Source organism: Pseudophryne corroboree, chromosome 4 (assembly GCF_028390025.1).
Source record: "Pseudophryne corroboree isolate aPseCor3 chromosome 4, aPseCor3.hap2, whole genome shotgun sequence".
NCBI lineage: Eukaryota > Metazoa > Chordata > Amphibia > Anura > Myobatrachidae > Pseudophryne > Pseudophryne corroboree.
In genome coordinates, this window is record NC_086447.1 from 921,910,389 (window position 1) to 921,938,018 (window position 27,630).

Sequence of the window (27,630 nt, forward strand, 5' to 3'; positions counted from 1 at the left end):
CCATATGACCAATGATGCCAAATTGCCCACTGGATTCAGACATACCCCCTATATATATCTGCTTAGTACATTGGCAGATAATTAGGTCTCCTGTTTCTGTACTTCAGTACTTATAGGATTTCCTGTATACCTGACCTTTGTCTTCTCATTTGCGAACTTTTGCATGTGACCCTGACTTTTCTTTGTTCATCGAATCTACATCATATCTGTTGACTGTTACCGAATCGGATTCACTGCCACTTTGGCTTCTGAATTATCATCCTGTCCTGTTGGGAACCTGGGCAGGGGTCACTTTCAGTGAAGCCCAGACTCATTGGCTGGAGTCCCTGGGGAGTACCAGTGGCAGATTGGAATTCGACACTGCCTCACCTGCTATAGACTTTTTGCTTCCGAGTTGTGACTATAAAAATGATTAGAATAATCCCTCTGACATCAAGTCTATTTTTAAGGAATACTACACCCGCCTATAAAACTCTCCGATCATTAACTCCACCTCCTCCGATCCACACATGCTCACCCCAGAATATTCATGTTCACTGCCGCAGTTGGATTCTTCTGCATCCAAGGCGCTATGTCTACCTATATCGGACGAGGAGGTATCTGCAGCCCTTAAGCTACAAAAACCATCCAAGGCCCCGGGTCCAGACGGTTTACCCTTTGCTTACTATAAAACGTTTGAAAGTTCTCTTATCACCCATCTATCATCTACTTTTAACAAAGTTCTTTCAGGCGACTACTTTCTTAATGAAACTACTAAAGCGCTGATTACTGTCATCCCCAAACCGGGCAAAGACCAACAACTAGTTTCTAACTATCGCCCTCTCTCTCTCCTGAAGACAGACCTAAAACTTTTTTCAAAAATACAGGCCTTACGTCTCTGAACCCACTTCTCCCTTCCCTCATACAGTTCACCCCGACCAAGTCGGATTCGTCCCTTCCCGTCAAGCTCAGGATAACACCAGACGCACCATCAATTTGATTCACCATACCAATACGAGCAATCTCCCCTCCCTGCTGCTGGCCTTGGACGCGGAGAAAGCCTTTGATAGGGTACTCATGGGCTTTTCTCAATCATTTCTCCGTGGTTTTGGTTTTCAAGGGGAATTCCTCCATGCCATTACAGCACTTTACCATAATCCCTCTACTTCGGTCCTAACAAGCGGAATTCTTTCAGACTCTTTCCCTATCACCAATGACACACGTCAAGGTTGACCCCTATCGACTCTTATATTCGCTTTAATAATTGAACATCTAGCCTGCCGTATTAGTCTTAATCCGGATATTTCGGGCTTCACCATTAAAAAAAATCACAGTATAAACTCTCCCTTTTTGCTGACGATGTCCTTCTTACTCTTACAAACCCACTAATTTCTCTGCCTAACCTTTTCAAAGAATTAACTCTCTATGGAGACCTCTCCGGCTATAAGGTTAACAACGACAAATCAGAAGCTCTTCCCCTACATATCCCAACCGACACACTGACTCTTCTTAAATCCAACTTTGCTTTCACTTGGCGTCATACCTCCATCAAATACTTAGGCATCCACATCAGCAAATCTTATCACTCTCTAAATGAAGCGAATTATCCTCCCTTATTTAAAGAGATATCTCAGGGTATTCTATCTTGGAGAAAACATTTTATTTCCTGGATAGGCAGAATCAATGCTATTAAGATGAATGTTCTCCCCAAGATATTATATCTTTTCCAGACTTTCCCTGTCCCTGTTCCCCTCCGGATTCTGACATCCCTCCAGAATCAATTTGGAAAATTCGTCTGGAATGACAAAAAGTCGAGGCTACGCAGGGAAACTCTCCAGAAGAGCTCTACATGTGGTGGTCTGGGCCTTCCCTCCATCTCAAGATACTATTACACCTCAGCTCTTAACCAGTTGGTTGCTTGGCACTCCCCACGATACCTGAAACGATGGACTGACTTGGAGAGTGACCTAGTTCAGGTTGACTGTATTTCTTGTCTCCCGTGGCTCCCTAGAGCCCACAGGCCTAAAATTATCCAGTCAGTCCCAACGGTATCTCTCACACTATCGGTTTGGGACTCACAACATGCCAGGCTTTCCCTTCACACATCCCCCTCCCCTCTAATTCCTATCTGGAATAACCCCTCCTTCGCCCCGGGTCGATCCTCTCATATAGCTTCCATTTGGTCTAAGGCACGCATCACCCGCTTTCACCATATACTACACAATAACACACCTCATTCCTTCGCAGACCTTCAAACAAAATACTCCCTCCCCACGTCCTCTTTCTACCAGTATCTTCAAATTCGAAATTTTGCCTTGTCCTCTACAAGGAAAGCGCCTCTTCCTACTGTCCTGACTCCAATGGAACGTCTCTGTATTTACCGCTCCATGGATCTGGGCATTATTTCTATCCTGTATCAGTCCATTTTGATGCCAGACTGCCCCCCCCCCCCCCCCACGCCTTACATGAAATTGCTTGGGAAACTGACTTAGGGACCTCCCTTGAAGACGATACATGGGACACTATACGGCTAAACATCTCTAAATGTTCTACCAGCGTCTCCGTTAAGGAGAACTCCTACAAAATATACACCCGCTGGTATCTCGTCCCGGAACGATTACACCAAATGTATCCCAATATGTCTAACCTTTGTTGTCGTCATTGTGGCCAAATAGGCTCTTATTTTCATATTTGGTGGAGTTGCCCCAGGACGCTTCCTTTTGGTCCTTGGTCCAAACCCTCATTAAATCAGTCATTCCTGCCTGCCCCCCGATCTCCACCGAGACGTTTCTCTTGTGTGCCCCGGCCTGCCAGCTATCTAGATCTGAAAACAAATTGGCCCTTCACATAACCTGTGCAGCTAACAGCTAAGATCCAAATTGCTAAGTCTTGGAAACAATCCTCTCCCCCCACCCGCCATGAACTTTTGAGTCGTGTTTGGTGTATAGCAAAGATGGAGTTTGATGAACAACACTGTAGACAAATTTCACTGCATTTGGACGCCCTGGTATGCTAAATTTGAAATGGCTCTTCCAGGCCTTCCGCTAATTCTCCCTAACACCCCCCCCCCCCCCACCCCCTCCCCGGCTCGCTCTCTGCTTTCTGCTCTATTCTTTTCTGTCTCCTCCTCTTTCTTCTTATCTTTACCTCTTTCCTTCCCTCCTCTTACTACTTTCCCTTAGCCCGTCTCTCTCTCCTTCACTTGTTTTTCATATACTTTTTTACAAGCTCTCTCAGGAGCTCCACTGGTTGGCCCTTAGGGACGCACTTTTTCTATACCCCGTTTCTTTCATGCTGAATACTTAGGTGGTCATTCCGAGTTGATCGCACGTAGCAACTATTTGCTGCTCGTGCGATCAACTAGACGCCGCCTATGAGGTAGTGTATTTTAGCATAGCAGGAGCTGCGATCGCTTGTGCAGCCCTGCTATGCTAAAAAAGTTTCTTGCAAAACAAGACCAGGGTCAGACCTACTTACCCTGTGCGACGGATCCAGCGACGAAGGTCCCGGTATTGATGTCAGACATCCGCACTCCAAACGCCTGGACACGCCTGTGTTCGGATCTCCATGCCCGGAAAATGGTGAGTAGACACCCCGGAACGCCTCCCCGCTGTCAATCTTCTTGCGATCGCCACTGCGATCACTTTTGAGCGCTGGCGGGCGCCGCGCAGCCCCAGACCTGACCCGTTCGCACCGCAGCGAAGAACAGCTGCGTGCGAACGGGTCGGAATGACCCCCTTAGTGCATATGATTTTCCAGGTTACGCAATTCATTGTACAAATGTTTGTTCTCACCTGGGTTTCAGATTGTATCAATACTGTATGTACCTTTTTATTCTTTTTTTTTTTTTTACTCCACTCTGACTGTATCTATGTTCTCTACTTGTAATAGATGATCTATTATCAATAAAAATGTGTGATTGAAAAAAAAAAAAAAATTATTAGAATAATAAGATAGTTATAATATATTCTTTGTATTTTTCATATACCGTATTTTTCGGACCATAAGACGCACCTGACCATAAGACGCACCTAGTTTTTAGAGTAGGAAAACTGGAAAAAAATATTCTGAACCAAATAGTGTAATAAAATATTTAATATTTAATAAACTATAACAGAATAGCCCTGCCTCCCTAGTTTTCACCGACCTCTAAGAGATATTTCCAGTTCTGTGTGATTTCTCAGACTCCTACAAGGATTCTGTACAGTGCAGCCTTCTGTCAGTGCCAGCATACACAGACACACACACATCAGAGCCAGCATACACACACACACACACACACACACACACACACACACACACACACACACACACACACACACACACACACACACAGTACCAGTGGTTCCCCGCGTCCAGGCTCTCAGCTAACGCTGCCCGCGGTGCATTCCTGAGGAGGGAGGAGGTGGGGGGGAGCGGGGGAGTCACATGCAGTGGCGGATTTAGCGGGGGGCGATTAGGGCGAACGCCCCCCCTACACATACCGGCACCGGGATGGAGGCCGGGTCCCGCCGTGGTGTTGGGAACGGGGTGGAGAGCGGTGCAACGCGGCGGGGGAAGGGGAGAGAGAGAGAGCATCCTGACGCGCATACAGCGGCCTCTGTTCTGTCCACGCCCCCTCCTCCCTGTACGCGCGTCAGGACGCTCTCTCTCTCTCCCCGTCCCCCGCCGTGCTGCACCGCTCTCCACCCCGTTGCCAATACCGCGGCGGGACCCGGCCTCCATCCGACTCCTCATGCTGCTGAGGTGGTTATAGACATCAAGGCACAACACATGTCAGAGATCGATCTTATTTTGAGATAAGGGTATAACGGTATGAAGAGCAGTTGTTATTGAGGGCCTTGTAGGTGAAGGGAAATAATGTTAATTGTATTCTAAAGGACATGGGGAGCCAGTGTAGAAATTTGCATAATAGTGCATCACACCCTGCTGCGGGCAAAATATGAGTAGGTGTCACTGTCAGTGTATGCCATGTCTCCTCCCCTCCAAGCTAAAGTAAGTGTGTGTGTGTGTGTGTGTGTGCCCTCTGTGTTCCATGTCTCCCCCCTCCGCTCCTAGCTAAAGTGTATATGTCCCTGCATTATTTTGGCTCATTCAGTGTGCTGTAATGTGAATTTCGGCTCATACCGTGTGCTATAATGTGAATTTCGGCTTATTCTGCGTGCAAAATGTGAATTTTGGCTCATTCTGCGTGCTGTAATGTGAATTTCGGCTCATTCAGTGTGCTATGATGTGAATTTTGGCTCATTCTGCGTGCTATAACGTGAATTTTGGCTCATTCTGCGTGCTATAATGTGAATTTCGGCTCATTCTGCGTGCTATAATGTGCATTTCGGCTCATTCAGTGTGCTATAATGTGCATTTCGGCTCATTCAGTGTGCTATAATGTGAATTTCGGCTCATTCAGTGTGCTATGATGTGAATTTCGGCTCATTCTGCGTGCTATAACGTGAATTTTGGCTCATTCTGCGTGCTATAATGTGAATTTTGGCTCATTCTGCGTGCTATAATGTGAATTTCGGCTCATTCTGCGTGGTATAATGTGAATTTCGGCTCATTCAGTGTGCTATAATGTGAATTTCAGCTCATTCAGTGTGCTATAATGTGAATTTCAGCTCATACAGTGTGCTATAATGTGAATTTCGGCTCATTCAGTGTGCTGCAATGTGAATTTCGGCTCATTCAGTGTGCTATAATGTGAATTTCGGATCATACTGTGTGCTACAATGTGAATTTCGGCTAATTCAGTGTGCTATAATGTGAATTTCGGATCATACTGTGTGCTACAATGTGAATTTCAGCTCATACAGTGTGCTATAATGTGAATTTCGGCTCTTTCAGTGTGCTGCAATGTGAATTTCGGCTCATTCAGTGTGCTATAATGTGAATTTCGGATCATACTGTGTGCTACAATGTGAATTTCGGCTAATTCAGTGTGCTATAAATTTTAGAGATGAGCGGGTTCGGTTTCTCTGAATCCGAACCCGCCAGAACTTCATGTTTTTTTTCACGGGTCCGAGCGACTCGGATCTTCCCGCCTTGCTCGGTTAACCCGAGCGCGCCCGAACGTCATCATGACGCTGTCGGATTCTCGCGAGGCTCGGATTCTATCGCGAGACTCGGATTCTATATAAGGAGCCGCGCGTCGCCGCCATTTTCACACGTGCATTGAGATTGATAGGGAGAGGACGTGGCTGGCGTCCTCTCCGTTTAGAATTAGAATAGATTAGAGAGACACTTGATTTACTAATTTTGGGGAGCATTAGGAGTACTCAGTAGTGTACAGTGCAGAGTTTTGCTGATAGTGACCAGTGACCACCACTTTTATTTATAATCCGTTCTCTGCCTGAAAAAAGCGATACACAGCACACAGTGACTCAGTCACATACCATATCTGTGTGCACTGCTCAGGCTCAGGCCAGTGTGCTGCATCATCTATATATATTATATATCTGTCTGACTGCTCAGCTCACACAGCTTATAATTGTGGGGGAGACTGGGGAGCACTACTGCAGTGCCAGTTATAGGTTATAGCAGGAGCCAGGAGTACATAATATTATATTAAAATTAAACAGTGCACACTTTTGCTGCAGGAGTGCCACTGCCAGTGTGACTAGTGACCAGTGACCTGACCACCAGTATATAATATTAGTAGTATACTATCTCTTTATCAACCAGTCTATATTAGCAGCAGACACAGTACAGTGCGGTAGTTCACGGCTGTGGCTACCTCTGTGTCGGCACTCGGCAGCCCGTCCATAATTGTATATACCAGTGACCTAACCGTGGTTTTTTTTTCTTTCTTTATACATACATACTAGTTACGAGTATACTATCTCTTTATCAACCAGTCTATATATTAGCAGCAGACACAGTACAGTGCGGTAGTTCACGGCTGTGGCTACCTCTGTGTCGGCACTCGGCAGCCCGTCCATAATTGTATATACCACCTAACCGTGGTTTTTTTTTCTTTCTTTATACATACATACTAGTTACGAGTATACTATCTCTTTATCAACCAGTCTATATATTAGCAGCAGACACAGTACAGTGCGGTAGTTCACGGCTGTGGCTACCTCTGTGTCGGCACTCGGCAGCCCGTCCATAATTGTATATACCACCTAACCGTGGTTTTTTTTTCTTTCTTTATACATACATACTAGTTACGAGTATACTATCTCTTTATCAACCAGTCTATATATTAGCAGCAGACACAGTACAGTGCGGTAGTTCACGGCTGTGGCTACCTCTGTGTCGGCACTCGGCAGCCCGTCCATAATTGTATATACCACCTAACCGTGGTTTTTTTTTCTTTCTTTATACATACATACTAGTTACGAGTATACTATCTCTTTATCAACCAGTCTATATATTAGCAGCAGACACAGTACAGTGCGGTAGTTCACGGCTGTGGCTACCTCTGTGTCGGCACTCGGCAGCCCGTCCATATTTGTATATACCAGTGACCTAACCGTGGTTTTTTTTTCTTTCTTTATACATACATACTAGTTACGAGTATACTATCTCTTTATCAACCAGTCTATATATTAGCAGCAGACACAGTACAGTGCGGTAGTTCACGGCTGTGGCTACCTCTGTGTCGGCACTCGGCAGCCCGTCCATAATTGTATATACCACCTAACCGTGGTTTTTTTTTCTTTCTTTATACATACATACTAGTTACGAGTATACTATCTCTTTATCAACCAGTCTATATATTAGCAGCAGACACAGTACAGTGCGGTAGTTCACGGCTGTGGCTACCTCTGTGTCGGCACTCGGCAGCCCGTCCATAATTGTATATACCAGTGACCTAACCGTGGTTTTTTTTTCTTTCTTTATACATACATACTAGTTACGAGTATACTATCTCTTTATCAACCAGTCTATATATTAGCAGCAGACACAGTACAGTGCGGTAGTTCACGGCTGTGGCTACCTCTGTGTCGGCACTCGGCAGCCCGTCCATAATTGTATATACCACCTAACCGTGGTTTTTTTTTCTTTCTTTATACATACATACTAGTTACGAGTATACTATCTCTTTATCAACCAGTCTATATATTAGCAGCAGACACAGTACAGTGCGGTAGTTCACGGCTGTGGCTACCTCTGTGTCGGCACTCGGCAGCCCGTCCATAATTGTATATACCAGTGACCTAACCGTGGTTTTTTTTTCTTTCTTTATACATACATACTAGTTACGAGTATACTATCTCTTTATCAACCAGTCTATATATTAGCAGCAGACACAGTACAGTGCGGTAGTTCACGGCTGTGGCTACCTCTGTGTCGGCACTCGGCAGCCCGTCCATAATTGTATATACCACCTAACCGTGGTTTTTTTTTCTTTCTTTATACATACATACTAGTTACGAGTATACTATCTCTTTATCAACCAGTCTATATATTAGCAGCAGACACAGTACAGTGCGGTAGTTCACGGCTGTGGCTACCTCTGTGTCGGCACTCGGCAGCCCGTCCATAATTGTATATACCAGTGACCTAACCGTGGTTTTTTTTTCTTTCTTTATACATACATACTAGTTACGAGTATACTATCTCTTTATCAACCAGTCTATATATTAGCAGCAGACACAGTACAGTGCGGTAGTTCACGGCTGTGGCTACCTCTGTGTCGGCACTCGGCAGCCCGTCCATAATTGTATATACCACCTAACCGTGGTTTTTTTTTCTTTCTTTATACATACATACTAGTTACGAGTATACTATCTCTTTATCAACCAGTCTATATATTAGCAGCAGACACAGTACAGTGCGGTAGTTCACGGCTGTGGCTACCTCTGTGTCGGCACTCGGCAGCCCGTCCATAATTGTATATACCAGTGACCTAACCGTGGTTTTTTTTTCTTTCTTTATACATACATACTAGTTACGAGTATACTATCTCTTTATCAACCAGTCTATATATTAGCAGCAGACACAGTACAGTGCGGTAGTTCACGGCTGTGGCTACCTCTGTGTCGGCACTCGGCAGCCCGTCCATAATTGTATATACCACCTAAACGTGGTTTTTTTTTCTTTCTTTATACATACATACTAGTTACGAGTATACTATCTCTTTATCAACCAGTCTATATATTAGCAGCAGACACAGTACAGTGCGGTAGTTCACGGCTGTGGCTACCTCTGTGTCGGCACTCGGCAGCCCGTCCATAATTGTATACTAGTATCCAATCCATCCATCTCCATTGTTTACCTGAGGTGCCTTTTAGTTGTGCCTATTAAAATATGGAGAACAAAAATGTTGAGGTTCCAAAATTAGGGAAAGATCAAGATCCACTTCCACCTCGTGCTGAAGCTGCTGCCACTAGTCATGGCCGAGACGATGAAATGCCAGCAACGTCGTCTGCCAAGGCCGATGCCCAATGGCATAGTACAGAGCATGTCAAAACCAAAACACCAAATATCAGTAAAAAAAGGACTCCAAAACCTAAAATAAAATTGTCGGAGGAGAAGCGTAAACTTGCCAATATGCCATTTACCACACGGAGTGGCAAGGAACGGCTGAGGCCCTGGCCTATGTTCATGGCTAGTGGTTCAGCTTCACATGAGGATGGAAGCACTCAGCCTCTCGCTAGAAAACTGAAAAGACTCAAGCTGGCAAAAGCACCGCAAAGAACTGTGCGTTCTTTGAAATCCCAAATCCACAAGGAGAGTCCAATTGTGTCGGTTGCGATGCCTGACCTTCCCAACACTGGACGTGAAGAGCATGCGCCTTCCACCATTTGCACGCCCCCTGCAAGTGCTGGAAGGAGCACCCGCAGTCCAGTTCCTGATAGTCAGATTGAAGATGTCAGTGTTGAAGTACACCAGGATGAGGAGGATATGGGTGTTGCTGGCGCTGGGGAGGAAATTGACCAGGAGGATTCTGATGGTGAGGTGGTTTGTTTAAGTCAGGCACCCGGGGAGACACCTGTTGTCCGTGGGAGGAATATGGCCGTTGACATGCCAGGTGAAAATACCAAAAAAATCAGCTCTTCGGTGTGGAGGTATTTCACCAGAAATGCGGACAACAGGTGTCAAGCCGTGTGTTCCCTTTGTCAAGCTGTAATAAGTAGGGGTAAGGACGTTAACCACCTCGGAACATCCTCCCTTATACGTCACCTGCAGCGCATTCATAATAAGTCAGTGACAAGTTCAAAAACTTTGGGTGACAGCGGAAGCAGTCCACTGACCAGTAAATCCCTTCCTCTTGTAACCAAGCTCACGCAAACCACCCCACCAACTCCCTCAGTGTCAATTTCCTCCTTCCCCAGGAATGCCAATAGTCCTGCAGGCCATGTCACTGGCAAGTCTGACGAGTCCTCTCCTGCCTGGGATTCCTCCGATGCATCCTTGCGTGTAACGCCTACTGCTGCTGGCGCTGCTGTTGTTGCCGCTGGGAGTCGATGGTCATCCCAGAGGGGAAGTCGTAAGCCCACTTGTACTACTTCCAGTAAGCAATTGACTGTTCAACAGTCCTTTGCGAGGAAGATGAAATATCACAGCAGTCATCCTACTGCAAAGCGGATAACTGAGTCCTTGACAACTATGTTGGTGTTAGACGTGCGTCCGGTATCCGCCGTTAGTTCACAGGGAACTAGACAATTTATTGAGGCAGTGTGCCCCCGTTACCAAATACCATCTAGGTTCCACTTCTCTAGGCAGGCGATACCGAGAATGTACACGGACGTCAGAAAAAGACTCACCAGTCTCCTAAAAAATGCAGTTGTACCCAATGTCCACTTAACCACGGACATGTGGACAAGTGGAGCAGGGCAGGGTCAGGACTATATGACTGTGACAGCCCACTGGGTAGATGTATGGACTCCCGCCGCAAGAACAGCAGCGGCGGCACCAGTAGCAGCATCTCGCAAACGCCAACTCTTTCCTAGGCAGGCTACGCTTTGTATCACCGCTTTCCAGAATACGCACACAGCTGAAAACCTCTTACGGCAACTGAGGAAGATCATCGCGGAATGGCTTACCCCAATTGGACTCTCCTGTGGATTTGTGGCATCGGACAACGCCAGCAATATTGTGTGTGCATTAAATATGGGCAAATTCCAGCACGTCCCATGTTTTGCACATACCTTGAATTTGGTGGTGCAGAATTTTTAAAAAAACGACAGGGGCGTGCAAGAGATGCTGTCGGTGGCCAGAAAAATTGCGGGACACTTTCGGCGTACAGGCACCACGTACAGAAGACTGGAGCACCACCAAAAACTACTGAACCTGCCCTGCCATCATCTGAAGCAAGAAGTGGTAACGAGGTGGAATTCAACCCTCTATATGCTTCAGAGGTTGGAGGAGCAGCAAAAGGCCATTCAAGCCTATACAATGGAGCACGATATAGGAGATGGAATGCACCTGTCTCAAGTGCAGTGGAGAATGATTTCAACATTGTGCAAGGTTCTGATGCCCTTTGAACTTGCCACACGTGAAGTCAGTTCAGACACTGCCAGCCTGAGTCAGGTCATTCCCCTCATCAGGCTTTTGCAGAAGAAGCTGGAGGCATTGAAGAAGGAGCTAAAAGGGAGCGATTCCGCTAGGCATGTGGCATGCAGCCCTTAATTCGCTTAACAAGGATTCACGGGTGGTCAATCTGTTGAAATCAGAGCACTACATTTGGGCCACCGTGCTCGATCCTAGATTTAAAGCCTACCTTGGATCTCTCTTTCCGGCAGACACAGGTCTGCTGGGGTTGAAAGACCTGCTGGTGACAAAATTGTCAAGTCAAGCGGAACGCGACCTGTCAACATCTCCTCCTTCACATTCTCCCGCAACTGGGGGTGCGAGGAAAAGGCTCAGAATTCCGAGCCCACCCGCTGGCGGTGATGCAGGGCAGTCTGGAGCGACTGCTGATGCTGACATCTGGTCCGGACTGAAGGACCTGACAACGATTACGGACATGTCGTCTACTGTCACTGCATATGATTCTCTCAACATTGATAGAATGGTGGAGGATTATATGAGTGACCGCATCCAAGTAGGCACGTCACACAGTCCGTACTTATACTGGCAGGAAAAAGAGGCAATTTGGAGGCCCTTGCACAAACTGGCTTTATTCTACCTAAGTTGCCCTCCCACAAGTGTGTACTCCGAAAGAGTGTTTAGTGCCGCCGCTCACCTTGTCAGCAATCGGCGTACGAGGTTACATCCAGAAAATGTGGAGAAGATGATGTTCATTAAAATGAATTATAATCAATTCCTCCGCGGAGACATTGACCAGCAGCAATTGCCTCCACAAAGTACACAGGGAGCTGAGATGGTGGATTCCAGTGGGGACGAATTGATAATCTGTGAGGAGGGGGATGTACACGGTGATATATCGGAGGGTGAAGATGAGGTGGACATCTTGCCTCTGTAGAGCCAGTTTGTGCAAGGAGAGATTAATTGCTTCTTTTTTGGGGGGGGTCCAAACCAACCCGTCATATCAGTCACAGTCGTGTGGCAGACCCTGTCACTGAAATGATGGGTTGGTTAAAGTGTGCATGTCCTGTTTTGTTTATACAACATAAGGGTGGGTGGGAGGGCCCAAGGACAATTCCATCTTGCACCTCTTTTTTCTTTTCTTTTTCTTTGCATCATGTGCTGATTGGGGAGGTTTTTTTTGGAAGGGACATCCTGCGTGACACTGCAGTGCCACTCCTAGATGGGCCCGGTGTTTGTGACGGCTACTAGGGTCGCTAATCTTACTCACACAGTCAGCTACCTCATTGCGCCTCTTTTTTTCTTTGCGTCATGTGCTGTTTGGGGAGGGTTTTTTGGAAGGGACATCCTGCGTGACACTGCAGTGCCACTCCTAGATGGGCCCGGTGTTTGTGTCGGCCACTAGGGTCGCTAATCTTACTCACACAGCTACCTCATTGCGCCTCTTTTTTTCTTTGCGTCATGTGCTGTTTGGGGAGGGTTTTTTGGAAGGGCCATCCTGCGTGACACTGCAGTGCCACTCCTAGATGGGCCCAGTGTTTGTGTCGGCCACTAGGGTCGCTAATCTTACTCACACAGCTACCTCATTGCGCCTCTTTTTTTCTTTGCGTCATGTGCTGTTTGGGGAGGGTTTTTTGGAAGGGACATCCTGCGTGACACTGCAGTGCCACTCCTAGATGGGCCCGGTGTTTGTGTCGGCCACTAGGGTCGCTTATCTTACTCACACAGCGACCTCGGTGCAAATTTTAGGACTAAAAATAATATTGTGAGGTGTGAGGTATTCAGAATAGACTGAAAATGAGTGTAAATTATGGTTTTTGAGGTTAATAATACTTTGGGATCAAAATGACCCCCAAATTCTATGATTTAAGCTGTTTTTTAGTGTTTTTGGAAAAAAACACCCGAATCCAAAACACACCCGAATCCGACAAAAAAAATTCGGTGAGGTTTTGCCAAAACGCGTTCGAACCCAAAACACGGCCGCGGAACCGAACCCAAAACCAAAACACAAAACCCGAAAAATTTCAGGCGCTCATCTCTAGCTATAATGTGAATTTCGGATCATACTGTGTGCTACAATGTGAATTTCAGCTCATTCAGTGTGCTATAATGTGAATTTCAGCTCATACAGTGTGCTATAATGTGAATTTCGGCTCATTCTGTGTGCTGTAGAAACAGAATTTGTCTGCAGATAAGAACCACTTGGCCCATCTAGTCTGCCCCTTTTTTTTTTTTTACATTATTTTTATCTCTAACCTTATCTGATCCTTATTTCTTTGTAAGAATATCCTTATGTCTATCCCATGCATGTTTAAATTGCCCTACTGTCTTAGCCTCTACCACCCCTGATGGAAGGAATGGCGATTCGCCAGTCTGTATCATCAGTGCGCAGGGTTCTCTCCACTAACTGGCAACATTTTATTAGTAATGGCAACAATAGGAAATTTTAGAAGCGAACGGGAAGGGCATTACTAAGTGGGAGAGGCTATGATTAGGGGGAGGAGTCATAATTCTTAAACCGCCCCCCCTAAAAGTTAAGTCTAGATCCGCCACTGGTCACATGATGCCCGCTCTGCTGCTGGGCTCTGAGATGCGGGCGCTCTGCGGATGACGGCACAGCAGCAGCAGCATCCAGGACCCGCCGCTACCCGCCGGCGCTACCCGCTACCTGCAACCTCCATCTGTGCTGGCTCTTATTTGCTCCATAAGACGCACATACTTTTCCCCCCACATTTTTGGGGAGAAAAAGTGCGTCTTATGGTCCGAAAAATACGGTACTTTATATAGTCAAAACTCTGGCACAAACGTTAGAATGACAGGAAAGGCTCTGCCTCACCTACTGCACGTCACTGGTTAGTGCCAATCCTACCTACAGAACTGGATCCTGAAATTCCTAGCGTGCTTTTAACTTGCATGAAAGCTGGTGGTGGTGGTGTGTGTGGTATGTTAGGTAGATTAGACTTAGGTCGGTTGGTGGTGGGGGAATGGTGCTGGTGGTGGTGGGGGGATGGTGGTGATGGTGGGGGGTGCAGTTTTGCAAAGTGAGAATATTCCACACAAAGTAAAGAGTGAGTGCACTGGTGCTGTAGGTGACTTTATTTATGCAACAAGAGATTATTGATGGCGGCAGTGCCGTAACTAGGCATTTTAGCGCTGTGCGCAAGAAACGGCATTGGCGCCCCCCCATGCAAGACAGGGGCAGTGCGCGCTGCAGACGCGCGAAAAATATATAGGGGCGTGGCTTCATGGGGAAGGGGTGTGGCCACAAAACAATACCAATTCATACTACGGAGCACAGTAGTCTCCATTATTCAAATTACGCTGCACAGTAGCGCCACTACACCAGGTAGAGCCCCTTTTACACCTTACGGTGGACAGATTCCCCTTTTTACACATTACGGCAGACAGCGTCCCCTTTTTCACACATTACCGCAGACAGCGTCCCCCTTTTTACACATTACGGCAGACAGCGTGCCTTTTTACACATTACGGCAGACAGTCCTCCTTTTTATACATTACAGCAGGCAGCGTCCCCTTTTTACACATTAAGGCAGACAGTCCCCCTTTTTACACATTACAGCAGGCAGCGTCCCCCTTTTTACACATTACGGTAGACAGTTCCCCTTTTTACACATTACGGCAGACAGCGTCCCCCTTTTTACACATTACGGCAGACATCGTCCCCTTATTACACATTACGGCAGACAGCGTCCCCCTTTTTACACATTACAGCAGACAGCGTCCCCCTTTTTACACATTACGGCAGACAGTGACCCATTTTTACACATTACGGCAGACAGCGACCCCTTTTTACACATTACGGCAGACAGCGACCCCTTTTTACACATTACGGCAGACAGCGTCCCCCTTTTTACACATTACGGCAGACAGTCCCCCTTTTTACACATTACGGCAGACAGCGTCCCCCTTTTTACACATTACAGCAGACAGCGTCCCCCTTTTTACACATTATGGCAGCCAGTGTCCCCCTTTTTACACATTATGGCAGACAGCGTCCCCCTTTTTACACATTACGGCAGCCAGTCCCCCTTTTTACACATTGTGGCAGACAGGAGAGAAAGAGAGAGAGAAAGAGAGAGAGAGAGAGAGAGAGAGAGAGATACTTACCATCTCTCCCCGCTGGCAGTCAGGCTCCTCGTGCAGGCAGATCCATTCCCGGGCAGCGGAGAAGGAGGAGGAGGGAGGGGGACTGGAGCCGCAGCAGTGCTATGTAATTGGTGGAGGCGCCGCTGCAGCAGCCCCCTCTTCTTCCGCATTGGCTGCCCGCCGCTGTGAATGCTGGGATGAGGGAACCGTATCCCAGCATTCACAGCAGCGCCGGGCAGCCAATACGGAAGGAGAGGGGACTGCTGCAGCGGCGCTACTACCAATGACATAGTGCTGCTGCGGCTCCAGTCCCCCTCCCTCCGGCGCTACTGCTCTCCTCCAACGCGGCGCACGGCACAGGACAGGCGGCTTGTAATGAGTCAATTTGACTCATTACAAGCCGCTGGCCGTGCACCCTCAGGGCAACTGCGCTGTATGCCAGGCACACCTGGCACACAGGTAGTTACGGCGCTGGATGGCGGTAACAGTTTAAAATCATTAAAATAAATTCCTCTTTCTGCAAATAAAGCATTTTTAATGTACTGTATAAAGGTTTTTTCACTTTTTTCACTTTTTTTTTGTTGTAACCTAATTATTTTCCGTATACTTGGGACTGAAAGGACATACCCATTGACACGGCTCTTGCATACCTAGTGATGTGATAAACTAACCCTTATCGCTCCTTGCCAGTGCAGCCAGGCAATGGAGTATAGCTGTATGGCACCTGCAAGATTTTGTTTATATATTTATTTTTTTATTACCAGTTATTTATATAGCGCACACATATTCCGCAGCGCTTTACAGAGAACATTTGCCCATTCACATCAGTCCCTGCCCCATGGGAGCTTACAATCTATATTCCCTATCACATGTACATGCACACACATTCACACTAGGGTTAGTTTTTTGTTTGGAGCCAAATAACCTATCAGTATATTTTTGGATTGTGGGAAGAAACCAGAGTACCCGGAAGAAACCAACGCAAGCACGGGGAGAATATACAAACTCCACACAGTTAGGGCCATGGTGGGAATTGAACCCATGACCTGTGAGGCAGTAATGCTAACCGTTAATATATATTGCTTTAATAAGGAATTTCATGATAAATAAACCCAGTGGCTGTATTACATTGGGTGCAGCAGGTACAACCAGTATGAGGCCCGGAGGAGAACAGGTCCCAGATCTGCCCCTTCTGAGCCCATTGCTACCTCACAGCTCCCACCTGAAGCAACCACCCCCGGTATTTGAATTCTACTGAATTTCACATAAATATAAAATATTAGGGAAAATCCTGTCAGCTTCTAGCAACAGTGGGGGTAATCCAGACCTGACCGCTAGGGGGCGTTTTTGCATCCCTGCGGTCAGGTAGTCGCCGCCTACAGGGCGAGGGTATTAGCTATGTGCAGGTGTGCATTTGCATTTGTAGCAGAACTGCACAAACATCAGTTTGTGCAGTTTCTGCTCAGCCCAGGACTTACTCAGCCGCTGCGATGATCGGGGACCGGAACCGATGTCAGAAACCCTCCCTCCAAATGCCTGGTCCCTCCTGCGTTTTCCCCGACACTCCTCTAAAACGGTCAGTTGCCATCCACAAATGGCCTCTTACTGTCAGTCACCTTGCAATCGCTTTTTTCGTACCATCCCGTCGCCATGCACCGATGCCCGGTGCAGTCGTCCAACACGCCGGCGAATTTCGGTGCATATGCATGCGCAGTACAGAGCTTATCACCCGCTGTGCGAAAATGCAGCCTAGTGATCAGGTCTGAATTACCCCCAGTGACGTTGCTGAGTGATAAGGGCTCCGAAGCAGGTTTAACATTTAGATCGTGCTGTGTTCCCCTCAGTGTTTCAGGGGGGCTGCTTGTTGTTTATAGAGAGAACAGAATGGTGGTCATTCCGAGTTGTTCGCTCGCTAGCAGTTTTTAGCAGCCGTGCAAACGCTATGCCGCCTCCCACTGGGAGTGTATCTTAGCTTAGCAGAAGTGCGAACGAAAGGATCGCAGAGGGGCAGAAAATTTATTTTGTGCAGTTTTAGAGTAGCTCAAAACCTACTTGGCGCTTGCGATGACTTCAGACTGTTCAATTCCTGTTTTGACGTCACAAACACGCCCTGCGTTTGCCCAGCCACGCCTGCGTTTTTCCTGGCACGCCTGTGTTTTTTCGAACACTCCCTGAAAACGGTCAGTTGACACCCAGAAACGCCCTCTTCCTGTCAATCACTCTGCGGCCAGCAGTGCGACTGAAAAGCTTCGCTAGACCTTGTGTGAAACTACATCGTTCGTTGTAATAGTACATCGCGCGTGCGCATTGCGCCGCATATGCATGCGCAGAAGTGCCATTTTTTTGCTAGCTGCATTTGTTCGCACAGTGAACAAATGCAGCTAGCGATCAACTCGGAATGACCACCTATGTACTGAAAACCTTTATGTACAAGTAAATGTTTGTGCAATATGGGAGTTATTCAGTCATTAGCAAACCAAAACAGTGAGCAATTGGGCAAAACCATGCTGCACTACAGGTGGGGCAAATGTAACATGTGCAGAGAGAGTTAGATTTGGGTGGGTTACATTATTTCTGTGCAGGGTAAATACTGTCTGCTTTATTTTTACACTGTTATTTAGATTTCAGTTTGAACACACCCCACCCAAATCTAACTCTCTCTGCACATGTTACATCTGCCCCACCTGCATGCAGCAACTGGGCAAGGTGCTAACTTTTTGGGTTTGCTGACAACTTTGAATAACCCCCTATATACAGAAAGGAACGGCACTCTGGAAACAGTTTGAATGCATAAACTAGTTTATTTAGTGCAAGAAACAGCAACGTGTCGGTTCTGCTGCGGACCCTTTATCAAGCTATGCAAGTCCTGTATATAAAGAGTATGGGAAATTGGCGATAATGTGTCCATTAAATGTATATGGCTTTGGAAGATTCTATTTGCCAGCTTTTATTTTATGGAGATTACTTTCAGATGTAGCATAAACAAGCTGTTTATCAGGGATGAAATGAAGACGGTAAGTGACTTACTGTGCTACAGCTGACAAAGGACCTCTCTCTCAGGGTTTTTTGGATTATCTGGAACAGATTCTCTGGAGCTTCTTTAAGGACAAACAGCTCACCAATGCCACCCGTGAAGTCCTCCAGTGCCTCCAGCGGTGAGCCACTTTTCAGGGCTTCGTATGACCCATACAGCCTGTGGGGAAACACACGTTCTGGAGTCAGGGGTGTGACTAAAAACAGGTAACGCCATAGCAAAGTTAAGAAGGAGAACCGAAGGTTTGCAACATTATCGTGCCTTGTTCCTCTCGCTTACACCTTGCTCCAAAACTCCACACCTGGTATACAGCCAGCTTTGAGACTAACCATGGAACCCGGACTGGAGGGAACAGCTGCACGAAGCAGCCCCTCCGGCTGCAGGGCACGGAAAGAGCTATGTCCCCTCTCCAGGTGGTAATGTCTCTTAAAGGGGAGATGTACTAAGCAGTGATAAGAGCGGAGAAGTTACCCATGGCAACCAATCAGCACTGAAGTAACATCTATAATTAGCATATTATAAAATGATACAGAGCTGCTGATTGGTTGATGGTGCAATTTCTCCACTGGCTCACTTCTCCGCTCTTATCACTGCTTAGTAAATGTCCCCCTAAATCACAACAATTTCCTTAAATCATCTGTTCTGGATTTCACTTACATATTCGCAGAGTGCAGGCATTCCTGATTCATCAGCTGCTGGATTATCATTTATCAATTACTTTCTACAATATGATAGGCAGAAGCTGATTGGTTTAAACTTATTATGGGAAACCTCTCCACCTGCCGCCTTTAGCAGCTTTGATACATCTCCCCTCAATGTGTTCTAGGTGTGAGACACCAGGAGGCTCTTACTTACTTGGCGTAGGCCTTTTCCAGAAGGGCGCTCCAGAATTCGTTAGCAGTCGTGGACTTCACGAACAGCAGCTTTCCCTTCTTGGTGGGCAAGCGATCGTCCACAACCACATCCACCCACTCTCCGTACTGCCAGAACTGGGAGAAGCAGGGGGCACCTTATTATACAGACTTCAGAACATACGCGTTATCAAGAGGATTGTGTCTCTAGGGAGCCACACATTGTGCTTCTCATTGCATCAGCTCCTTGAGCTAAATGAGTTTGGTTTATTTTGATTTACCAGACATTGGGGGTCATTCCAAGTTGATAGCTCGCTGCAAATTTTCGCTGCGTAGCGATCATTTAAAAAAACAGCAAAACTACGCATGCGTATGAGCTGCAATGCGCACGTGCGTCGTATGGGTACAAAGAGCATCATTGTTTAGCAGTGTTTCTAGCGACGATTCCATTCGCACAGCCGATCGCAAGGTGATTGACAGGAAGAGGGCGTTTGTGGGTGTCAACTGACCATTTTCTGGGAGTGTTTGTAAAAACGCAGGCGTGTCCAGGAGTTTGCAGGGCGGGTGTCTGACGTCAATTCCGGGACCTTCGTCGCAGCAATCATCGCACAGAATAAGTAACTACAGTGCTGGTCTTGTTTTGCACCAAATGTTTTTGTACCGCTTGGCTGAACAGGCATTCGCACTCTTGCAAAGCGAAAATACACTCCCCCGAGGGCGGCGACTATACGTTTGCACGGCTGCTAAAAGTAGCTAGCGAGCGATCAACTTGGAATGAAGGACATGGTGACAATATACTGTAGAGTCTGAATGTGCAAGGACTGGGAAGCTTCTTCAGCAAGGCCATAACTAAGGGTGTGCAATCAGGGCACAGAGCACCTGGGGGCAGAGCCGTCGCTGCCCTACAGCATCAGCATGTGGCTTGAATGCATGGATGGTCCGGGTAGGCACCGTGCAACTTGCCAATCTGCCCGGAGCATTCTAAGGATGTTCCTGGAGACAGCCGCCCTGCACCCTAGGTGTGACGTTATGGGTTGATGCAGTTGCAAAACATCGCTTAAGTCTGTGAACATCGGCAAACATCCACCTCTGCATCAGGCTCTATATACAATGACCCATAGTAGCTAATAGCTGTTAATGGCTGTATACAGATATAGGGTCTACAGTACAACAGTTTAGGGACGGCCATATAGAGAAGAGTAGCCTGTGGCTTGCAGGAGGGACCTTTAGTTACCTCCACCCATGGTCAGTTCTAGCCTGATCCTATATAATCATGTATTACCTTGAAGTGGAAGATTCCTGCGTAGTTTGTGTCAAAGCTCTGGTCTATGGGAAGGACGCGATACAGGCAGTCTTCATTCAGGGTGAGACATGCAACAGAAGACAGGAACCAGCAGTCACCTGGACGTAGAGACAGTACATGGTAATCAATCAACAATCGGAAATATAGGGCTCCAACAGAAATGTGTGCCCACTGCCCAAGTCACTTCTCATGCAGAGGGCACCGATGAGTTCTGATAATGAAGCACAGAAACAAAATCTATATACTGGTCCATGTACATTTATGCACCTTACTATACCATAATATACCTTAATAAGGTATAATAAGAGAATGCAAATTACCAGAGCCGTAAACAGACAATTTGGTGCCATTGGCCAGATAAAGCATTGGCGCCCTTTCCCCCCCCCCCCCCCCATATTTTTCAAATAGGGTCATAAAACGAGCCATGGTGCCCAGAGAAAGCTATGATGCCCCTTCCCACTTTCAGAGAACTCAGAAAATGGATTTTGACATCGATCCGCTTATACTAACATTCATGCTCTTAAAATGAGAGCTCTTTGACATATAGTTACAGTATACTTTATTTTAAGTTTCTTAGCAGTAACATCTCTCCTTTATTTAAAGCGCACATTTTAAAATACTGTCATACCCAGAACTCAAACCCATGGCAATTTCTATTGCAGTCAGACACGTTACTCATTGAGCTATTTGCTCCTGTGTAGGATATAGCAGAATAAAACAATTGTAACTCTTTTAACTTTTGCTTCATTTACCATCCACATGGACTACGACTGTCAATAGTAACCTGCTAGTCTGCGAGGGTCTATGTTTTCACTAATCGTGGTCGCAGACTGTGAAAGAGTCAAATTTATGTAAAAACCCCCAAACCTTGTGTTGACCATTTTTTGTCAGCCATTTGCATGTGGACCTTTGAACCCTGTAGACCTGTTGTCCCTGCCAACCTTAGACACAGTTGACCTTTTCACTGTCAACCTTTTTACCCTGTCGTTCTTTTGCATATCAACCATATGGGGTCGCCCTATTGACTGTCTATCTATTTTAATTAGATCAATTATACTGTTCCTCACCCAGTACCTACCTACTCATACAGTCCACTCCACAACTCCAGTCTGTTGCTAAAGTTACAGCCACTCACCATGATCTGCCGTAATATACCATACTCATGACATCATAGGTGTGTGAGCGATATACAGATGTGGACAAATTTGTTGGCGTCCTTCCATGAAAAAAGAAGAACCCATTGTTTTCACTAAAATTATGTGAATGTAACAAAAGTGATTGGCGTCCATCTTTAGAGGCAATTCCTGCAATCCAGCGATTTCTGTAGCTCTTAATAAGACTTCTTCACCAGTCAGCAGGTAGTATGGCCAACTCTTCTTGAGCAAAGTTCTCCAGCTTTCTCCAGACTGCATGTTTCAGCTCTTTCCATAGGATTCAGATCAGTGCTCATAGACCCTCATTCTGAGTTGATTGCTAGCTGCTTTCGTTCGTAGCGCGGCGATCAGGCTAAAAACCGGCATTTTTGCGCATGCGTATGGGCCGCAGTGCGCACGCGCAAAGTACTTTCACACAAAACTATGCAGTTTTACACAAGGTCTAGCGGCGCTTTTCAGTCGCACTGCTGATTGGTGAGTGATTGACAGGAAAGGGGTGTTTCTGGGAGGTAACTGACCATTTCCCGGGAGTGTGCTAAAAAACGCAAGCGTGCCAGATGAAAACGCAGGCGTGTCTGGGGAAACAGGGGAGTGGCTGGCCGAACGCAGGGTGTGTTTGTGACGTCAAAGCAAGAACCAAACTGTCTGCAGAGATCATAAGGTAGGAGTAGGTCTGGAGCTACTCAGAAACTGCTCGAAAATATTTACGGGCAGTTCTGCTAATCTTTCGTTCGCACGTCTGCTTAGCTAAGATACACTCCCAGAGGGCGGCGGCCTAGCGTTTGCACTGCTGCTAAAAGCAGCTAGCGAGCGAACAACTCGGAATGAGGGCCATAGAAGGTCCTTCAGAACAGTCCAATGTTTTTCCTTTCTTGTGCATCCTTGCTTTTAGCTGTGTCTGTTGGTTCATTATCTTGTTGGAGGACCCATGACCCGTGACTGTGACACTGGGCAGTATGTTTCCCTCCAGAAAGCCTGATAGTCTTGTGGGGGGCTTTCCAATGAGGCACAAGGTTTCTCATGCAAAAAATCCTTACAGACCTAGCTCCCATTTTTGGATTACCGCGGGTGTGGTGGTCTCCGCAGCTAGGAGTTTCGTTTTCCCTGCTGCTGCTTCCGGATACACATGGGGGTTCTCACACAAGGGGAGGGATCACGCACACACACATACACTGGGGGGTCACACACACTCACACATACTTACACACTCACACTTACTTACACACACTCACTTACACACTCACACATACTTACACCGCTGCTGTAGAAGACCAGCCTGTCGGGATGCGGAGGAAGAAGACACCACTTTGGAAGGTGAGTAATTAAGGACTAATTGAGCTAACTGGAAACTTCCCGCTGATTTATTCTTAAAAATACAGATTTTAGGAAAAATCGGACTTGCTCTGGGGCTGCATGAAAATAGATGCGGTGATTTCTACAGAGTCTCATTATCTCTCCTTCAATTCAATAGAAAAAAACAGCGTCTGCAGGAGAAACCCTGTCACTCCGTTTCTTTCTATAGGCTGAGTGACTGATTAGAAGATTGAAGACATGTGTAATGCTAATTTAAAAAAAGCAAATAGTTTGCTACAGACGTGTCCTCCTATAACTTTGCCGCTACAGAACGCCAGGCTCCTCCCCAAAATCCTGTGACTCCTATAGGGCAAAGTCATCACAGGACATATCTGTATATCACTATAATCCAAATCTTTAATATCTTTTTCAAGGGGTAGCAACAAATCCGTCCTGGCAATTTTAGAACCTCTTTAGAGAATAAGCAATATTATCTATTTTCATCGTTTCTTTGCTTTATTCTATGACATAGCAAAGGCATACGGTCTACATGAGGATATCCGGTCTCTAGACCGACAAGACTTAGGTCGACAATGTCTAGGTCAACCACTATTAGTCGACAGTAAGTAGACACGGTCATTAGATCGACGGGGACTCTAGGTCGACATGACAAAAGGTCGACATGAGTTTTTCACATTTTTCTTCTTCATGTTTTGAACTTTTTCATACTTTACGATCCACATGGACTACAACTGGGAACGGTAACCCTTGCCTGAAGCATGGCGTGCGTCACGGTGTACTAATTGGAGTTCCTGGTCATTCTACGAAGAGAACGACACAAAAAAAACAAAAAAACCCTCATGTTGACCTTTTGTCCTGTCGACCTTGCCCATGTCGGCCTAATGCGTGTGTCGACCTATTTTGGGTGTCGACTTTGTTACTGTCGAACATGGCGAGCGAAGCGAGCCATGCGAGGGGACGCGGTGCACTAATTGTGGTTCGCGGTCACTGTACGCAGAAAACGACACCAAAAAAAAGTGAAAAAACTCATGTCCACCTTATGTCATGTTGACCAAGTACATGTCGACCTATAGTCCCTGTTGACCTAGAACCGAATACCGATGTCAACCTACTTACTGTCGACCAATAGTGGTCGACCTAGAAACTGTCGACCTAAGTCTTGTCGATCTAGAGACTGCATACCCTCATGCAGTGGTTACTTGTGTTGCTTTGGGGTAAAACCAGTGTCAGACTGGGGCATTCAGAGCCCACTGGGGGAATGCAGTGGTAGGGGCCCATGTTAGGGGTGTGGCCAGTCTGCTGAGGGTGTGTGGCCTGCCACCTCATTAGTTTCACTAACCATTAGAGAGTACAACGTCTGGCCCCTTCATATATACAGTAAATTCAGCTGCTGCATGCATGATAATGGACCAGATTAATAACAGAGTAATAACAGCAATGCACTGTAGAAAATACACCATAGTCCAGTATAAGGTAACATATGTATAATGTATAATTCAAGTGCACAGTCTGGAACCTGATCCTTAGAGCAGGAGGTGGGCCCCCAGGCAGTAGGGCCCACCGGTGGTTTCCCGTGTACCCCTGTGGGCCAGACCAAGGGCGGGATTTACTAAAGGGAAAATGCGGTAAAACCCCCGTTTTACCGCATTTTCATATGTACTAACTCCCGACCGCCGCGTTTTCGCCTCATAGGGTATCGCCATCTTTTTATGGCGATACCCTATAGAAGCCTATGGGATTCTTACCGCCGCCGCCGCCCCACGCCGCATCCCGCCGCCGCCCCGCTCACGACGACCCCCCCCAGCATACCTGAGCTGCTGCTGCCTGCTGGTGCGGCCCCCCCCTCCTCCTTCTCCCCCGCATCACAGCCTTGTCTCCTTCCGGCTGCAGGGGGGAGGAGGAGGAGCCCGGGGACTCCCTGCACACGTCACCTCCCGAGTCTGGGAGGTGACGGAGACCCCCGCCGACATCATCGCGGGGGGCCTCCTATACCGCATTGCGATACTAATCGCATATGTTAGTACATATGCGATTAGTATCGCTGCGGTAGGCGGCGATTGCTTATAGTAAATCCCGCCCCAAGCCTGGGTAAAACCGCTACTGAGAAACACACCCTCAGCATGATAGAGTCCCGGCTCCCAGCAGCAGGACTTCCAGAAACTCGGCACCTCCTGTTTGAGTAAATGTACTGTATGTGTACATCATTGTTTTATATAATTGTGATACAGTGAGCCTTGTGGCTTCTCAAATACCAGACTCGATATAGTATGTTACACAATTGGTATATTATTAATTCTGTGAGTGTTTATGTGCCCACTTGCGTCATGTGCGTATCACTGTGGAACGCAGATGTATAGTACTTTTTATATACTCGTACAATCAACAAGCACAGACTGATGATAAATGACTTCCCTGCATTCCCAGTAGTAGGAAGGGTAATAATTATATTAGGTTCTGGCTGGAGTTGTTGTGTAATGAGATTGCTTACCTAGAGATCCTTGCCGGACGTCAGCGCGATTTGCACCCTCAGTAATAAACTGGGGATTGGGTTTAATTTCCTGCAAGAGATCAAACCGAAAATAAATATTCTTATTCTCCATAGTCACCAAATGACCTTTCTGGGGACTGTCCGGGGACATAGAGATTTGCCCCTTGAAAGATCCCAGTATATTTAATGCTGCGGTCACTATTTATTCTAATTATCTTTATTATCTCAAGGCTAGGTTTAGGGTTAGGCTGCGTTTAGGGTTAGTTTTTGGGTAGGATTAGTGTTCGGCTGCGCTTAGGCTGCAGTTAGGGTTAGGGTTGGGCTGCTTTTAGGGTTAGGGTTAGTGCTGGGCCACACATAGCGGCCAAGCGGGTGCCCTGGCCGGGAGGGGGTTTGTGTGCACACGGATCCTCTTCTGCGGAATCCCGCAGAACATGATCCGGCCAGTGACACACGGGATTTCAGTGCGGTACAGCCGCACTGTGTGAACACATACATTGAAATGTATGTGTTCACTATGAAATCCCGCCGTCCTGTCATCTGGCCCGACCGCAGCAGGCGCCCATGTGCAGTCTCCTTACGGCCAAGCGGGTCCCGCTGAACGGGACCCACTTGGCTGCTATGTGTGGCCCTACCCTTAGGTTGCTTTTAGGGTTATTGTTAGGCTGTGGTTAGGATTAGGTTTAGGCTGCAGTTAGGTTGCAGTTAGGGTTAAGCTGAAGTTAGGGTTATTGTTAGGCTGCGGTTAGAGTTAGGGTTAGACTGTGGTTTCTGTTATTGTTAGGCTGTGGTTAGGATTAGGTTTAGGCTGCAGTTAGGTTGCAGTTAGGGTTAGGCTGAAGTTAGGGTTATTGTTAGGCTGCGGTTAGAGTTAGGGTTAGACTGTGGTTTCTGTTATTGTTAGGCTGTGGTTAGGATTAGGGGTAGGCTGCAGTCAGGTTTAGGCTGCAGTGGGGTTGTGGTTAGGGTTAGACTGTGGTTTCTGTTATTGTTAGGCTGTGGTTAGGATTAGGGGTAGGCTGCAGTCAGGTTTAGGCTGCAGTGGGGTTGTGGTTAGGGTTAGGCTGTGGTTTCTGTTATTGTTAGGCTGTAGTTAGGGTTAGGCTGCAGTTATTGTTAGGCAGAGGTTTGAGTTATTGTTAGGCTGTGCTCAATTTTTTTGTTAGGGTCAGAGCTAGACTTCAGTTAGGGTTTGGTTGCAGTTACAGTTAGGCTGCAGTTTGGGTTATTGTTAGGCTGTGGTTATGGTTAGGCTCTTGTTAGGGTTGGGTTTAGACTGCAGTTTTGATTATTGTTAGGCTGTGGTTAGGGTTAGGCTGCAGTTTGGGTTATTGTTAGGCTGTAGTTAGGTTGTGGTTGGGGTTAGGATTAGTGTGTGGTTGGGGTTAGAGTTAGGTTATGGTTAGGGTTAGGCTGTGGTTAGGGTTAGGCTGCGGTTAGTTTTTGGGTAGGGTGACGGTTCCAAAAAGTACAAGAATGTAATGTTGACATGCTGACTGTTGACACAATGGGGGTCATTCCGAGTTGATAGCTAGCTGCCGTTATTCGCTGCATAGCGATCAGTGAAAAGAACGGCTAATCTGCGCATGCATATGCACCGCAATGCGCACACGCATCGTACGGGTACGAAGTCCTTTGTGGTTTTGCACTGGTTCTAGCGACGATTCCAATCGCACAGCCGAACGCAAGGAGATTGACAGGAAGTGGGAGTTTCTGGGTGGCAACTGACCATTTTCTGGGAGTGTTTGGAAAAATGCAGGCGTGGCCGGGCGTTTGCTGGGCGGGTATCTGACGTCATTACCGTGTCACTCGTCGCAGCAGTCATCGCACGGGGGGGGGGGGTAATTCCAAGTTGATCGCAGCAGGAAATTTTTTAGCAGTTGGGCAAAACCATGTGCACTGCAGGGGGGGAGCAGATATAACATGTGCAGAGAGAGTTAGATTTGGGTGGGTTATTTTGTTTC

General features: G+C 46.9%; 1 protein-coding gene across 1 annotated transcript in view; it reads right to left on the bottom strand.

Annotated features, from left to right (window-relative positions):
* Positions 1-27,630, bottom strand: part of LOC134911031 (calpain-8-like) — a 149,230-nt gene that overhangs the window by 91,412 nt on the left and 30,188 nt on the right. Inside the window, exons 2-5 of the mRNA XM_063919424.1 lie at positions 25,667-25,736; positions 20,690-20,808; positions 19,412-19,545; positions 18,550-18,715 (exon numbers count right to left, since the gene is read on the bottom strand). Of these exons, the coding sequence (XP_063775494.1) occupies positions 18,550-18,715; positions 19,412-19,545; positions 20,690-20,808; positions 25,667-25,736 (489 nt within the window). The remainder of the gene's footprint in view (positions 1-18,549; positions 18,716-19,411; positions 19,546-20,689; positions 20,809-25,666; positions 25,737-27,630) is intronic.